The sequence below is a fragment of the Octodon degus genome, unplaced genomic scaffold, assembly GCF_000260255.1.
Source record: "Octodon degus isolate 3935 unplaced genomic scaffold, OctDeg1.0 scaffold00047, whole genome shotgun sequence".
Classification (NCBI taxonomy): domain Eukaryota; kingdom Metazoa; phylum Chordata; class Mammalia; order Rodentia; family Octodontidae; genus Octodon; species Octodon degus.
Genome location: NW_004524623.1, coordinates 7,782,109 through 7,799,453, shown reverse-complemented (window position 1 = coordinate 7,799,453; position 17,345 = coordinate 7,782,109). Strand labels below are relative to the sequence as shown.

The window sequence follows — 17,345 nt, the reverse complement described above, 5'->3', positions numbered from 1 at the left end:
CCATTTGAATACAGAGCTAGTAGCATATACAACTGTAGAAATTATAATTGCAGAATATAGTTGGCTGCCCTCCCAGTAGGTTCCAGTCCAATCACTGAACAACTGAATGAAAAACTTTGAAAAAAAAAAAGTATTTATACTGGACATGAATCAACTCTTTTCTTGTCATTATTTCCTGAACAATGTGCTACAACTATTATTATACCATTTGTACTTCATTAGCAAGCAATCAAGAAGTGATTTAAAGTATTTAGGAGGATTGCATAGGCTATGTGAAAATACTATACCATTTTGTGTAAGGAACTTCAGCATCTGAAGATTTTTGTACTCTGGAAGGACCTTGGAACCAATTATCCATGAATACTGAGTGACAACTGTGATCAGTGTAAATAAGACTGACATAAACTCAAATCTTTGTGGTTTAAGACTATAACAGTTTACTGTTAACTCAAGCCAATATGTAATAACAGTGGTTGGAAGCGCCCTCTATTTGATGCCATGATTTGAGATAGAATCATCCTTTGTGTGTAGCTTTATCATTTTCAATGCGGTTTTGTGGTCATACTGTACCCATCCTATGAGCAGAGAGAAAGAAGAGAGAGAAGCCCCCCTCCACCTTAACTACCTGAGACTGAAAATATAAGGCAATTTGCTTTTGCTTATATTTATGATTGAGAATTTCTGGTACTATTCATTATACAAAATATAACCTAATTATCCCAAAGCAACAATATAAACATAGAGTTCAAAACTTGAGTAGTGGTCATAAGAATTGATAGAAAAAGTTACATATTTTCTCATTTTTTCTTAACAAAAATTAATAAATTCTTGCTCAGTTTCTTAAAAGATAAAGGCTTAAGTATATAAAGTGTGATCAAAACTATGGGAAATGTTTATACTATAAAAAATTTTAAAGACACACCATCATTAACCTTCCTAGCAATACTCTTTCTCACTTCAAATCCACTTATCCCACCCTTCCTTGAGTTTTTGAAGCAGTTGTGGAAGTCCCCTTCATGAATGTCTTTAGTTGTATTCTTTGGATTACCTCAATGCCCTAAATTTATTCAGAAAGTTAACTTTTCATGGTCATTTTGGTTGGGGAAGAGCCAGAAGCTTCATAATTCAGCAAGTAAGGTAGGTGAGGAAACAAAATAATTTTACAAGCCTGCTTGTCTGCTGGATAACAGTCAGCAGCATTCATTATATTTTTCATCATACCATATTGAGATGCTATTATGGTTTATGTCTAGTTGTCCCCCCACAAAGCCTCATCAGTCATGGGGCAGACCTCTAGAGTTTGTGATTAACTCATAAACCACTGGGATTATGGGTGTGAGTGCTGCTGGGATTATGGGTGTGAGTGCTATACCCAGCCTGGGGCAGACAGGCTGAATAGAGCATAAGGGAGACAGACTTGCTCTCTGTAGCCATTGTTGCTGTTACTCCTCTCTTTGCTCTCTGCTCTTTGCCTTCACCATGAGCTGCTACCCTCTCCATGTGCCTCTCTGCCTTGGAGCCAGCCGAGTATGGACTGAAACCTCCAGTAATAGTGAGCTAAGTAAACCTTTCCTTCCTTCATTTTGAGCATCAGGTATTTGTCCCAGCAATGAGAGAAGAGTAACTGGGACAGATGCTCAGCGAAAAAATGTACAGAACTGCTTCAGAAAGTGGCAAATGTGTTGGGATTATGGGTTCAAAGGAAGGGGAAGTATTTTGAGGCACATTAGTGATAATGTATTTTGGTTATAATAAATTATTTTTGATTTAAATATTAACCATACATTTTGATCCTACTTCATATTAATGTTATAAATATAGACAGGTTATATGAAGAATGAATTCAAGACTGAATGTTATAGTTTACCTCTAGAATGTCCCCAGAACTCTCATGTGCTTGGAAGAGGGACTTGTGAAGGGTGATTGTATTACTGGGGCATGGTGTCCATCAGTTAATTCATCTGCTAATGAGCTCAGTCACTGAGTATGCTACTGAGATGTGAGCTATGATCAGGAGAGGTGGCCCAGTGGGACCAGGATGTGGCAGGACAGATCCTTCCCTGCGCCCTTGCCTCATTCTCTGTCTCCTGGTCATGAGCAGTTTCTCTCTGCTCAGGTCCTTCCAACATGTAGTTTCTACCTTACAGTAGCCGGCCAGAGACTGACCATGAGCCAAAATAATCTTCTCCTTCTTTAAGTTGGAAGCATCAGTTATTGAGTTTCAGGAATGAGAAGGCAGCCAACGTACCACAGAAGATTGACAAGTCATTAGAGCTCCACTCCAATCTTCCCAGTAGCCAGGATGCAGCATTTGAAATGAGAATGTGGAGCCGGCCAAATAGCTCAGCAGATTAAAACACCTGCAAGCAGGCTGAGGGGCCTCAGGTTCAATCCCCCGTCCTACTGTGCCGGCTCTACCTGCCCACCCCCTCCCCCCCCAGGTGTGCTGAGGCAGCAATTGAGATGGCAAAGTGGTGGCGTGCTCCTGTAATCCCAGCTCTTGGGAGGATGTAAACATGTGGATCACTATGAGTCAGATCTAGTATTGAGAGACCCGGAACACCCTGTAGACCTTTCCCTAAGATAAAAATTTTTTAAAAGAAGAAAAGAAAGGAAAGAAAAAGAAATGAGAACGTGGAAATATTCAAAGAGAAGATGGGTTAAGGGCCGGGAAGATAGCTCAGTGATCTAAAGTGCCTGCCTAGGCAAATTAGGCAAGCAGGCGGGGACTACAGTTCCATCCCCACATGTCATGCTAGCCCCCTGGCCACAAAAAAAAAAAAAAAAAAAAAAAAGAGTAAAGAAAAGATGGATTCAATATTCAATAGATATGTCATGATGGCAGAGTAAGAAAACAAGGAAAAGTCAAAGTGACTCCCTAATCTTGTACCTAATCTTACATAAAATACAGAAAAAATTGTGGTTGTACATGGAAAGAGAGAAAAGTAGATTCGGTTTGAGTCAGCCTAAGGATGACATGGAACATTCAGGTACAGAGGAGATGTAAGGATCTAAGAAGGTAGGAACATGAAATTTATGAACGAAAATCATTAGTATGTAATAGCTGAGCACAACTGCAGAGTCGGAAGAAGGGAGTGGTGACAATATGACTCTGATGGGTCTGATGGGTCAGGGTTTTCTATTAGTTCACAAGTATAAACAGAAACTTTCACTTCTGTTTCCAGGAATCACTTGCCAATCCAACCCCTGAGCCCAAAAGAGAAAGACTGCATGACCAACATTGGAGTTAGAGGCTCTGAGTAACAATGGGAAGACAATCATGTTAGCAAGAAGTGGGTGGACTCCTCCTGACAAGCTTCGGTACTTAAGAAAGCTGGTAGCTTTTGTGGCTGTTGGTAACCAAGACAATGCTTATTTCAGGGGATATGAGGTCATCTCCTCCCATCAGAGATAGCCATTTTCCCTCTTTCCCTAACTGGGCTATTGGATATGAATATGTTCTTTCACTGAGTATGACCAAATAATAGACCACACTAAGTACACCAAGAGGTGACTAAGTGCTTCCTTCTGAGACAAAATTATTCAACCACCTTTTTAAAACAAATGACTACGAACCAATCACATACTGTTGAAACATAATTTTTCTGTTTAAATCTAAGTGTTATATTTTAGTCAGTCCCTTGTACCTAATGTATATCAAATGTCCAGAGACTTTAATTGTTTAGTGCACCCTCTGGTGACCAAAGAATGTCTTGTTCCAAAGTGATACTTCTTTTGTGAGAGAATACAGTAGGGAATTGACTCAGGAATCTTTTCTAAGGCAAAAGTTCAATAAATTTAGAATGTGAAATTCTCGAATTTTAATACATTTCCTTTCGTATGTGTTTATATTTACAACAAAGGCTGAACTATACTTGAGTACTGTGTTAGCTTTCTGATACTGTAACAAATACGTGAGAAAATCAGCACATAAAGAGAAAAATTCTATCTTGCTCAAGTTTTAAGGTTTCAGCCCATGTTCAGCTGATTCGTTGTCTCAGGGCTGGTGATAAGGCATTGTACTGTCACAAGAGCATTTCAGGAAGGGAACCCCTCACCTCATCTTAGCCAGGGGTCAAGGAAATAAAAGGGTTCAGGGTGCTGATATCTCCTCCTATCTCCTTTGAGGGCACAACCCTGACTGCTTACCTTCCTCCCACTAGATCCTACCTCATAAAGGTTCACCACCTCCTGATGGTACCACTGTAAGGTAGCAAGCAGGAAGCCAAGTCACTAAGATGTGAGGTATTAGGGTACATTCAGGATCTAAGCTATAGCATAGTGATTTTATTTGCATCATTGACTAAAATGAAGTGGCTCAGGCAGGGCATTTGGGAAGAACATCTCTTCAAAATTAAAACCTTAAATCATTTGTACTTAAATGATAAAAGTGATCAAGTAGTTTTTAATTCAGATTAAAATCCATCTCTCACTTCTGTGTTGTAACCTCAAAGCTATGAACTTATTATTGCCTGGGGAATTTGCATTCTAGCATCCCTGCTGTGATTTCACAAAGTCATGTAAGGAGAAGCTGTTTCTAGCATTTGTTAAAAAAGAAAAATACTAATAATATTTATTTAAAAATGGGGGGCATTATTCTTACCCAATGTGTACAATTTAGGATTTCAATATATTATATCATATCATACATGGAAATAGACATTCATGCTTGTACTATAATTAATCCAGGCCGGCAAAAAATTGGGCCAAACTCTTTAAATGTTTTGAGCCAGATGATCTTTATTTCACTAATTAATTCAATGTATTTATTTTACTTAGTTGGGTAGTCTGAACTTCTGTTTCAAATGCGTAGCTTTTACATTTTTGCAAATTGCCTTTTTGACTTTCTATTTCACTTCCCATTTACCATTTCAATCTGAGACTTTAATACTGTTTCCACAGTTACAAACCTCAATTAATTGTGGCCTTGGGAATTGAGTTCTCAAGTTTATACCCAACCCCCTTGGCTCTTTGTTCCTAGCCTAGACCGTAGGCTCCAAATGTAGGCCCTAGGGACTGGGACAGAGCCTGCCTGCTCATCCTGCCTGACAAACACCAGTACTAATCTAGAAGCCAATGGCTCATTGCCAGGGCTTTAGTTTAGGGAAACCAACCAAAGAAAACATTTTTGGTCTTGCAGAGAAAAAGAGGTTGACAGTCTTTGTAGAGTGTACCTGTCTCATAGCAGCTTTGGTAGACTGGCAAAGTAGAAAGCAAACCACAGGAGGAAAAGAAGATACCAGTGGGATAACTTGTGGTAATCTCTTGGGTTTTCCAGGTAGATATATAAATTGTGCTTAAAGCTAAATTGCAATATTTCTTTATCACTGAATTTCCAAATCCTATTGGTTCTTCAAGATTTAGTTTAAGTTTTATTTTCTATATGAAGTTATGCTTTTCAATACAAAAACATTTAAGGCTATAGAAAAGTGCGGATAATAAGCAAACAATTATGAATTATATAATTTACTAGATGAGTTTTTTTTTTTTAAATATATTTGGTACAGGGTCTCACTACACAGCTTGGACTCATTGTGATCCTCCTGTTTTCAGCCTCCCCAGCTCTGGGATCACCAGTGTGCACCACCACACCTGGTCTCCATGCACCTGTGCGCAGGGCCCACGTGGCTCGTGATGCTAGGGATAGAACCCCAGTTCCTACGCTTGCCTAAGCAGGCGCTTAGTCTGCTGAGCTATCTCACCAGCCCTACATGAGGGGTTTTTTTTCTAGTGAAGATTTACTCTCTAGAAGAAGAGGCTCACATGATACTGAGACAAAAATCACTTACCAATGTTCAACAGCAATTGCTGTGCCATGTGGGCAGATGAAGCCAAAAGAGATGGTCCCTTATAAATTGTGTCTGGATTCATCTACTCTTCTTTGGCTCACTCAGGCAACACTACTACTGCCTTTACCCTTTTCCTTTCTCCCAAATAGACTTATGCTTCTAGAGTGCACCTACCTGGTCACCCCAGCAGCTCTTCAAATAGGGACTCGGTTTACAGTCTTTTTTGACTTAGAGCCTGAAGGAAAGCATGACATTTTTAATCAATTATATGGCTCTGAGTTAGAATTTTTTTCTCATGATTCTGACTTTCTCTTTATGTGAGAGTACATGGTGTCCTCTCGAAATTCATTTGTTGTAGTTCTCATTCCTCAGTAGCTGAGAATGTGACCTTACTTAAAAATAGGTTTGTTGAAGGTGTATTTAGTTAAAATGAGCTAATATTGGAATAGGGTGAGAACCTAACTCAATATGATTGTGACTATATAAAAAAGTAAATTTATAGGTCTCTGAAACAACAAATTATTTCTGTTTCCTTACGCTAAGTAAAACAAATAAATACTTAATAAAAGCTGTTACCAATGATGGCTATATCACTTTTCAAACTACTTCCAGCACGAATCTTCTTTGCCTTGGTCAGAAGCTGCTGGTTGCTTTTTAAGCTGTTAGGTAGAGTGTCTAAGTGTTTATGCCCTTTTCCTGGTCTCAGTATCTTACTAGGATTCCAGTTTCAATCCCCAATATGACTAAGCCTCAGTCCTGCCTTTATGCAAGCATTCAAAGACGTTAGCATGGAAATAGAGCAAGGCCTACCACTTTAACTAAGAACATTGTATCTGTTTGCTCGCTGAAACTGCTCTGATTTCTCCCACACTGAGCACTTGGTTTGACTTCCAGTCACTTAATTTGTACCAACCCTATATATGCAGGGTATATTACATCTCATAAAGACTATAAATTCTCAAAGCAGTATCATTCTCCTTTTAAGACAAGTTGGACCAAACATTATTATACATATTTCATGCAATACATTAATATCAATACATCAATATATCAATAACATACTTCACAGAAATAGAGCAAACATTCCTAAAAGTTATTTTGAGTGAGAAGAGAGCAATAATAGCAAAAGCAACTCTGGGCAACAAAGGCAAGGCAGCAAGCATTAAAATCTCTGATTTGAAGTTATACTACAAAGCTTCTGTGATAAAATCAGCATGGTACTAAAAAAAAGACCTGAAGATCAATGAAACACATTAGAAGATGTAACATAACTTCAAGTACATTCAGACACTTTATCTTTGACAAAGAAGCCAAACATGTTCAGTGAAAGATAGCCTCTTTAATGAAAGGTACTGGAAAAACTGGCTGTATACATGTTGGAGACTAAAACTAGACTCCTATCTATAATCATGAACTAAACTAAAATCAAAGTGGATCAAAGATCTAAATACTAAAACAGAAACACTAAATCTACTGAAAGAGAAAGTGGATAGAAATCTCAAAGACATAGCTATGGGCAGAGAATTTATGAACAAAACCCAAACTGCACAGGAAGAACTTCAAAGAATCAACAACTTGGATCTCATCTTACTAAAGAGCTTTAACACATCAAAAGAAATCACCAACAGAGCAAAGAAAATCCACAGATTTTGAAAAATTTTAGCTAATTACCCCTCAGACAAAGGACTTCTGTCTAGAACATATAAAAAAATTGAAAAAAAGAAACCAGACCCCCAAAGTCAAAGACCTAATCCAAAAATGGTCATCTGAGCTAATACACAATTTCAGATGAAAAAATGCAAACAGCAGATAAATATATGAAAAAATGGTCAACATTATTGGTTATTCAAGAAGTGCAAATTAAAATGACACTGAGAGTCCATCTCACCCTGCAAACTATGGCTGTCATCAAGAAATCAACCAATCAAAAATGCTGGAGAGGTTATGGGGAGAAGAAAACCTTCTGTACTGTGTGGGAGTGTAGACTGGTACAGCCTCAGTGGAAATCAGTGTGGAACTTCCTCAAGAAACTATGATTGGAGGTCCCAGCCCAGCTATTCTCCTTCTGTGTGTTTTACTAGAAGAATTAAAAACCCCCATTTATAGCAACCCAGTTTGTCACAGCTAAATCCTGTAAACAACCCAGAGTCCATCAACTGAGGAAAGCATTAAAAATATGTGGTATTTTTATACAATGGAGTACTACTCAGCCAAAAAGAAGAAAAAACTGGAGACTTTTATAGGTAAACTGATGCAACTTCAGACCATACTTACAAGTGATATATATCAGACTTGCATGTGTAAAAGCAGTATTGTCCCTCTAGCATAACAACCTGAAAGAGTAAATGAGAGCCAAAATGTATAATAGTTATTGGGAAATGGAAGAAATTATTCAAAATGAAAGGAAAACTAGTATGGTGGAAATGAAAAAAGGAAGGGGAAAAGATAGATAAATAAATGCACAAGATAGTTATACTACTAATTTCTATCAGATCACTGAAAAGAAAGCTTGTGCTCATATTGTTTGATCAATTTTATGCCTATATCTTGTAATCTGCACAACTACTTTGAAGATAACCGTATATAATGTGTTAACCATTGTTATTCTCCTGTCATCATTTTTTGAAATTTTGCATCATTGTTTTCATTATTTGACCTTTTAAAATTTAAAAATAAATAAAATAAAACAAGCTGGGAGAATACCCAGTTTAAGAGTTCCTACTCTATTGTATATTACTTTTATAACAAATCTCTTTATCAGAAGTGTGTATTTAGATGTGTGCCTTATAGTAGAGAAGAGACAAAACATTACAGTCATCAGTGATTGATAACCTACTATGAGCAAATCCATGAATTATGCATCTTAGAAGATCAAAATGCATAAAGGTTTGGTTTCATTACCTTAAAAGTATCTCTATCTGATATTAAAATTTAGTCTATAGTTTAGGCATTTCTAATTGTTTTCATATTTTCCCAAAGAATCTGAAAACTTGGTGTTTGCTCAAGGATTAAATAAGAATTGTTTACCTTAGGGCCAGTGAGATAGCTCCATGAACTAAAGCGCCTGCTTAGGCAAGCTCAGGGTCTGTGGTTTGACCCCCAACAGTGGACGCCGCCCTAGCCCTGCCCCCAGGGTGGGCTGAGCCAGTCCCCAAAGAAAAAAAGAAAAGGAATTGCCTAACTTAAACTGAGTCATCAGTGCCACTGACTTTTATCAGAGTTTGGACGTACATGACTGTACCTCATTTGCTTGCCTTGCGCTGGCAGCAAATCACTATATAAAAACACCGCCTAGGTGAACCCTTTGGAACTTAAACGTGTCCTTTGGCCTCTATAACTCTAACACACTTGGCTGTGGCTTCTTTTTTGTCATCTGAAACTGAATTAAAGCAAAATAAATCAACACACATTTTAATAAAATCATTTATGAAGTGACCATTATTTGCATTTTTAAATAAGTAGACAGACTACATTATTGCACAATGCACCATTTTTAACAAGCACCATTTAAAATTTCACACGCAATGTCCCTATCATTTTATTTTCATCAAAATTCAATAAAGCACTCTGAAGTATAGAATTTCAGATCCACAGAAATGGTTATGGTTGGTAAATAGCCAAGAACTGGCTATCCTAACCCAGACTAACTACATTTTCTTTTTCTTTTCATTTCTGTTTTCCAGACACTGCAAATGGATGTAAACAAGCTGAATATAACCTTGCTTCGGGTATTCCGCCAAGGAGTGGCAGCAGCTTTAGGACTCTTGCCTCAGCAAGTCCACATCAATCGCCTGATTGTAAGAAGCCTATGTTTCACATTTCCAGAATTTAACTCACTTTTAAGTCTTTGAAGGTCTCATGCTATGGTTTTGTTACTCATAAGCCAACTCTAGCCTACCATCTGTTTTTGCAAATAAAGTTTTATTGTAACAAGCTACAACCATTCATTCACATATTGTCCACTTCTGCTTTCATGTTTATGGTGGCAGAATTGAATGGTTGCAAGAAATTATTTATCCCATGAAGCCTATAGAATTTGCCATCTGGTTTATTACAGAAAAAGTTTCGCAATTCTGTTAGAGTTCAAGGCTGGCTGCCCTGGTAAGTATGAAAAAAGGGATCCAAAAAATTTGTATTGCCAACCTCTTCCTGCTCCTAAAACACTCCACATGAAAGTAGAATTTCTGTATTTGCTTAGGTACTGCTTTCAGATGGTCACTTTAAAACCTTTAGAATATCAGTGCCACGGTGGACTGACTGCACAAAGCAGAGGATTTTGAATAGGATGAACAGCCCAAATGAAATGTAGGAATGGATGGTCCAGAAAGGCCAAGGCAAAACTCATCCAGGCATCTGTGGAAAGCCCAAGGGACTCCATCATTGGCCTGTCAATTGCCACATCCTTTCTCAACCCCCCTTTCTTCGTGTGTGTGACCGTGAATGTTGTCCAACTCCATGCTCCCATTGGCAGTTGAGTAGGAGTGAATAAAGGAGGGCATGGCAAATGCAAGTCGGAGGATATTTTCTTTGTAAGAATCTCATTACCTAAGATTTGGGCAGAAAGGAATATGGGAATTTTTAATTTTCATTGCACTGGAAGCCCAAGCAAGGACTTCATGTTCTCCTTGCCATTAGTCGCTACACTCCTGGTTGAGCTCAGCTTTCTACTGCATTCTCATCTGCATTCCCAGTTATGACAAAATTTGCCTTATGTTTGTTTCTTCTATATGTAGAGGGTGAGTTGTTTCACTCCGTAGAAAAGTTTTTATTCTGTGAGTCAACAATTTTCTGGTATTATTTGTTTTCTTCTCAAGAATGAAGTTTCAGCTCAGTATGACTGAAGAGGGAATATAACATCTTCTAATATCCTTTGAGAGTGAAGTAAGTTATTATATCCAGGGAATATTTTGCCCAAGTGAGAAGGTTTAGATATAATAGAAGTTTGGGACCTACATCTACATGTGCTTATACACTCAAATATCAGAGGTATTCTTTTATGCATATGGATTTAATGAGACAGTAGCTGTTCACAGGGATGAAAGAGGACTTGGCGCACCGAGAAAAGGGCATACACATCCTTTCACGATGTTAGCAGCATTGTTCACGGTAATTACTACAGTAGGTAGAGGTGTGGATCCTGAACAACAGAGCAGAGCGATGGAGCACAAGTGCCTGGGAGACAGACAGACAGACAGACAGACAGACAGACAGACAGACCTTACTCCAGTGGCAGTGTGGTCCTGCCCCCGCCATGTGACCACAGCAAGCTACTTAGGTTTCTTCATTTGCAAAACTGGAGGTGACCACCATGCCCATCTCTTGGGAGTATTTTCAGCATTAAACTGGATAACATATTTAAAGGAGATAGGAGCATTTCAGGAACAGAGTCAATATTCTATTATACTATTCTTCTTAATAGGTCATAAGCTTATGTAAGGTATCACATTTTTCACATTGGTATAAATACTGACTGTCATTCCCCATTGTTCCTGTAACACAGGAATGTTTTTCTGGGTTGCTAGCAGTGTCTTGATCGTTCATTTTGTACTCAGAGAAACTTCTGATAAACTGTATTCAAAGAAAATTTTCTAGCCTGAGAGACAGGGCAAAAAAAGACTAACAATAATTTGGCAATAAATTTCCTTCTATAAGTACATACTGTAAAACACGAAAGATAATATTTTTAATATCTTTTTCCTGGCGTTTATTTTTTACATGTATGGGACACATGAGCCATAAATGGTGAAAGGTTAGTCTCCATTTCAGCTAAGGAGAGCATGTTATCAGGAAAAGCATCACAATATCACTGCATGTTTCTTTGTTTGCATACGGACAGTGAGCTGCTTCATTCCACATAAAAACTGGAATTCGGCACAGGCATTTAGTATATGTGCTGCCAAAGCTAGTGCATCCACACTGGCATTTAAACCAAGAGGTCACTTTTCAAAGTGTAACGTATTAAGGTGCACAGAATCAGGGACAGAACTTCAAAGCTTATCTAGCACTATCTTCCTTGGCTGGACCAGCCTTCACCTTCATATAAATAATAAGAGAAACTTACAGAATGTACAATCACTATACTGTTACATCAGATTTTATTTCAGTTTAAAGTACATCTTTAAGTATAATTACTCAGGGGGCCAGGGAGATGGCTCCATAGAATAAGCACTTGCCTGGCAAGTGCAAGGGCCTGAGTTCAATCCCCGGTTCCACCAAAAAAAAAAAAAAAAAAAAAAAAAAAAAAAAAATTACTCAGGAAACATATAAACAATATAACTTCAAAAATTGAAATATATGGTGTTTGTAAATAGGATATCATATCCACATCTTGTACAGCAATTAACCACTAGGAAGAATGTATGCAATGTGTTAATTACTGAACCTGTCCTACCAATTTGATTTGAAACTGACTCATTGCTATTTGTTTCTCCAATAGCAATGAAAAAAATAATAATTTCATAAATAAAATTATGACAAAATAAATAAATAAACTACACAAAAAAATTGAAATATCGACTGGAGAATATACCAATAGCCAATCAATATAAAATTCCAAATTTTGAGTGCCAAGTAACTGAGAGAAAACTGTTTGAAGGTATTAGACTTTACACTGGTAATATGAACTCTATCGAGAATAACAAATGTGCTAAAATAACTTTTCAGATTCCAGGATGTTTGCTTAGATGTTAGGATTCTAGGACGGCCTTTAATGTTTCCAAGGAATGGTGGAAGTGTTGCCCAAAGCAGCTTAAAATGTCTATAATGCATATGAACAATCTGCTTTCACTAGGAAAAGAAGAACAGTGTTGAACTATTTGTGTCTCCCATAAACAAAAAATCAGGAATTTCTGACACTCTGCCAGCTGAGGAAGTATTGCACTCCCTGAATACCAATGTTTTGCATCAAAGTTTATCCCAGTTTGGAATCACAGAAGTCTCCCCTGAGGTACGTCCTTGCATGTCAGATTTCATTTTTAAAAAAATCACCTGACAAACATATCTACCTGGTCTTGTAGACAACTTTTGCAGTAAATGTGATGTAGTGACCTAGCCCCACAAGGCTTTGAGATGACAGCTCTTTGCTGTATGTTGTTTAATTTTGAGTCTACCTAAGGGTCAGATGTCTCTGCTCTTCAGACTATTATGTTTGTTTTTCCAGAAAATTCATTTTCATAATAAATCCTTGCTCTTTGACACATTTTTCTTGAAATCTTTGTAATATTTTACAAAGATTTGAAATCTTATTTTGATATACCCAGTAACTTGTCTACAACACCAGGTAGATATGTTTGTCAGGTGGTTACTTGGAACAGACATATCAAACAAAACAAACAAAACCCACAAAACATCCTTGTCCTTCTCCTGCAACAAGTGCACCTATCTTTATTGTGTTATCGTCAAAATGTTCATCAAATCTTTTTCCCACACTTTGGAATTCATTTGAAATGTGTTCTGTTTCCTGTTCTATTTTCTTTGCTGAGGAACCCATGCTTAAGAACCATGGAGATTTTATGTATAGTATTTTCTAAATTTGGTACTTTTACAAAAATTTCTCCTACCATCCATTGTCTGCCTTTCCATAAGGTCATTTCCTCCGGGCCTCAGCTTCCTAATATATCAAATGGGTATAGAATATAATCTTATCTTACACAGTTGAGATATGGATTACATTTTTCAAATATATGTGGAAACCTTCACATCAAGGAGGCCTCATATAAATATAATTTGAATAGCAGGTGCAATGGGAAAAATAAGAACATGCAGTTCTCTTTTGGTGTCCCTGAGGAATTGCTTCTAGAGCTCTCAGAAACACAAAAGGCATGGATTCTCAGATTATTTATATAAAATGGTGTTTTATTTACACAATATTCTCCCACATATTTTATTTATTTATCTATTATATTTAGTATAGGGTCTGTAGGATCTCACTACACAGATCAGACTTGTAGTGATCCTGCTGTTTTCAGCCTCCCAAGCACTGGGATTACAGGTGCGCGCCACTACACCCAGTCTCCATCACCCTCTCAGAGCACCCTGGGGGTGGGACCAGCAGAGCACACCAGGGATCAAACCCTGGCCGCTGTGCTCTGCCTAAGCAGGTGCTTTAGTCTTCTGAGCTATCAGGCCCGCCCTTCTCCCACATATTTTAAATCATCTCTAAATTACATATAATAGCCAACAGGATGTTGGTATTATTAAGATAACTGTTATATTGAATTATTTAGGGAATAATGTCAAGAAAAACTCAGTATATGCAAAATATAGGTGCAAGGTGTTTTTTCCCCTCAATATTTTCTATTCAGAGATAAATCACAGAAAGGTGTGCCAATGTTACGTGATTGAACTATGATTGTCACAACAATCCCCACTCATGTAGTTTTTCTCTATTTTCTACCTCCTCTCTGTCTAAAAACATGATTTTTTTTATTGTAGCTTTATTTTTGGCAGGAGTTTTTTTTTGTTTGGTTTTTTGTTTTTTGTTTTTGTTTTTGTTTTTGTTTTTCTTTTGTCACCAAAAGCATGTTTCTCCATGTAAATCTGGCTTGCCTTCCTAATTTAGCTTTCAAAACATCACAGAACGAACTCTGCATTTCCTCTTGTGGTGCACAGTCTTCTATGTGCTGGGCCTTATCATTGTTGAGCAGCCCTTTCTTCATGTGTGTTTTAGTAACTCCAAGCTTAATACATGCCATACCACCCATAACCCACCCTTCTTTTTGTACTTTTGGGTGTATTGGTTCTTCTCTATACCTTTCATTTTGCAAGATCAGTCTCCTGTACAGCAAAGCTTCCCTTGTGCCACCACAGATAGAGGCGCTCATGGCATTAGATGCCCATTGAGTTTGGTTCAAACGTTTTTTGTCCTGTATTGCCTTTCCAGTGTGTTTTTACACTGTTAGTTCGTTGAGAGCCTGTGATGTGTTATGAGTATCTTTCGTGCCTTTACCTGGCATGCAATGGACATAAGAGTGAAAAACTAAGTGAACAAATACCCAAGCACCATACTACCTAGCCACAAAGTCAGAAAAATATACGTATAAACAAGCAAATAAATCAGTATGTTATCCTTGCTCTCAATGAATTTATACTGTCATAGAGCAATGAAGATACAAACAGATAAGGAAAATACAGAGCTATGATACAGTGACAAGCCTGCACATGGGAGCCCTAAAGAAGTGGCCACTGTGTCCTGCTGAGAGGCCAGAGGGTGGATCAGCATGGGCATCACCCCTGAGACCATTCCTCTGCCCCTGCTGTATCCAAGTCAGAAGTGGCTCACGCAGTATGACAAATCAAGCCCCACTCCAGGTTGTTCATCACCCGCACAGACCCACCAGGCCTCATGTTGCCTAGGACAGCTCCACTTTAAACTTTACAAAGAACATTGAGTTAATTTATTCTTCTTTTTGTAAGCCTCTAGGGAAGAACACAAGCATTCTTCCTTGTTGTTTCTTTCTAATTTTAAATGCCATTTTGAAGCCTTTAGAAACACAGTGATTTATTAAGTCACTCACATTTGAAAACCCAGGGGATATTATCATATAAAAAGAACTAATAAAAATCACATACCGGGGCATCCTCCAACATACTCTGGTTCAGGAAAGGTGCAGAGCTTACCTGAAACACCTATCACAGAGCGATCCTTCCACAATGGACAGAAAGACCTGTCCCATGTTTCACTAACTGACATGTATTTGATGAACAACATGTGACACTTTTACATAAAATTGCTAAAATTGAGAAATCTAGGAAATGCCCAGGCTATTAAAAAAAAGGTATGTTATGGGAGGTGAGCACGCACTTACCTGAACTCTGTTCAGGCACTCTGACAAGGGGCCAAGCACTGCCCCCTGACCTGAAGCTCTAAACGCAAAGTAGAAGAAACTGCAGAGAAAGCCTTTGAAGTGGGCCAGCAAGCCCGTGGGGAGCTTCGAACACGTGCAACCGAACGAAATCCCGCACAAACACTGGCTGTTGATTGTTTTCAGCTGGTCGGGGCTGTTCTGAGCGCTCCCCACACGCCTTTGGTCATCCTCTTGCGGTGATGTTTCATAACAGCGAAAGCCGCAACTCATTGTTTTTCACGTTTTAATTCGAAAAACATAGCTTGCTATCGCACCGAGTTGACTAACGACAGCCACAACAACACGAAGAAACTTGGTCTTCGCTTTTTGTTTTCACATGGACTACTGAACGTCATGAATGGTATCTCAAAGCATCTATTCCTCAACTTACGTTAATTACTTTCCTGGAAGGATATGGTTTTTGTTGCTGCCATTTCTTTATAGTCTTAATTTTTTTTTATAATTGGAAATGACTCTTGGGAAACAAAGAAAAACACAAAACAGAGAACTACTTTTGTTTATTTGTTTTGCTTCCAATCTAAGTTTCTTGAGAGCGAAGACATTATTTCTTTTATATTCTTATGTGTTATTTAAAACACGGTAGGCAATCAAGTATTATTACATGATACTTACAAAGATAAAATGACATGTATCACTTCCTGCCAGATATATCAAATTCAAAAAATATCTATATCAAATTCTGGGGAAATCAAATTAAATTCATTATTTCAATTTCCATTTACAAATATTTTTACAAAATGAATTAAATATCTGTTGAAATAAGTTCTGCATTAGAATTATAAAAATCCAGCTAGGGGCCTGGGAGATAGCTCAGTAGAATAAGCCCTTGCCTGGCAAGCAAAAAGTCCTGAGTTCAATCACTGGTCCTGCAAAAGAAAAAAAAAAAAAAAAAATGGGCTGGCCAAAAGCTCAGCCAATTAAAGCGCCTGTTTAGGCAGATGCAGGAGCCAGGAGTTCAATCCCCTCACCTGCTTCTACTGACCCTGCCCCCAGGATGCACTGAGAGGGCAATTGAGACTGGATATGGTGTACCGAACCTATAATCCCAGCACTTGAGAGGCTGTAAACAGGAGGACACAGTGAGATCTTGTACACCCTGTCCTAAATACAAAAAAAGAATTATAAAAAAAGAATTATAAAAATCACTATTTTTACTGTGCATTTGCAAATTGCTCCAGGTACACAGGTCTTATAATTCAAAGGAGGATGTTACTTTTGAAATAATAGGTAAATGTGCTGACTGACACGTTCATGTAATATTTATGAAGCACAAAAGGTATAATGTATGAATACAAATCGTAATTCATGAGTTGAGTGACTGTTCATCCAAATTTGTAACAGTTGCTAGTAGTCTGTTTTATAGAATTATAGATCTCTGCACACAATGCTGAGGAGATACACCCTCCATCTAAGCATGTGCTAGATCCTTCAGACCAAGTGTTCACTGCATGCATAATGCAGCAGAAGTTGGGCATTTACTCAACAAAGCCATGTTGTTGTAGTGTCTTAGTTATCTGCCTAACTCAGTGAAATCAACCTAATAACTCACAACATTTTCATTTCATTGCTATTCTATGTGATTCATCTCTCCCAAAGAGATGTCTCCTAAAGTCTCTATAGCTGTATCAACTTATCTAGCATCTGAGATCTGAGAAAGGAGGAAGGTATGAAAGAGGGAGGGAGGGAGGGA

General features: G+C 38.0%; 1 protein-coding gene across 2 annotated transcripts in view; it reads left to right on the top strand.

Moving 5' to 3' along the window:
* The window catches only part of Ptprr (protein tyrosine phosphatase, receptor type R), a 299,949-nt gene that overhangs the window by 154,082 nt on the left and 128,522 nt on the right, over window positions 1–17,345 (top strand). Inside the window, exons 3-4 of one of the 2 annotated variants that reach the window (XM_004632168.2) lie at window positions 9,473–9,586; window positions 12,580–12,735. In XM_004632168.2, coding sequence (XP_004632225.1) covers window positions 9,473–9,586; window positions 12,580–12,735 — 270 coding nt within the window. Of the gene's footprint in view, window positions 1–9,472; window positions 9,587–12,579; window positions 12,736–15,949; window positions 15,996–17,345 lie in introns of those variants that run through there. The other variant, XM_023716324.1, reaches the window with a different exon arrangement.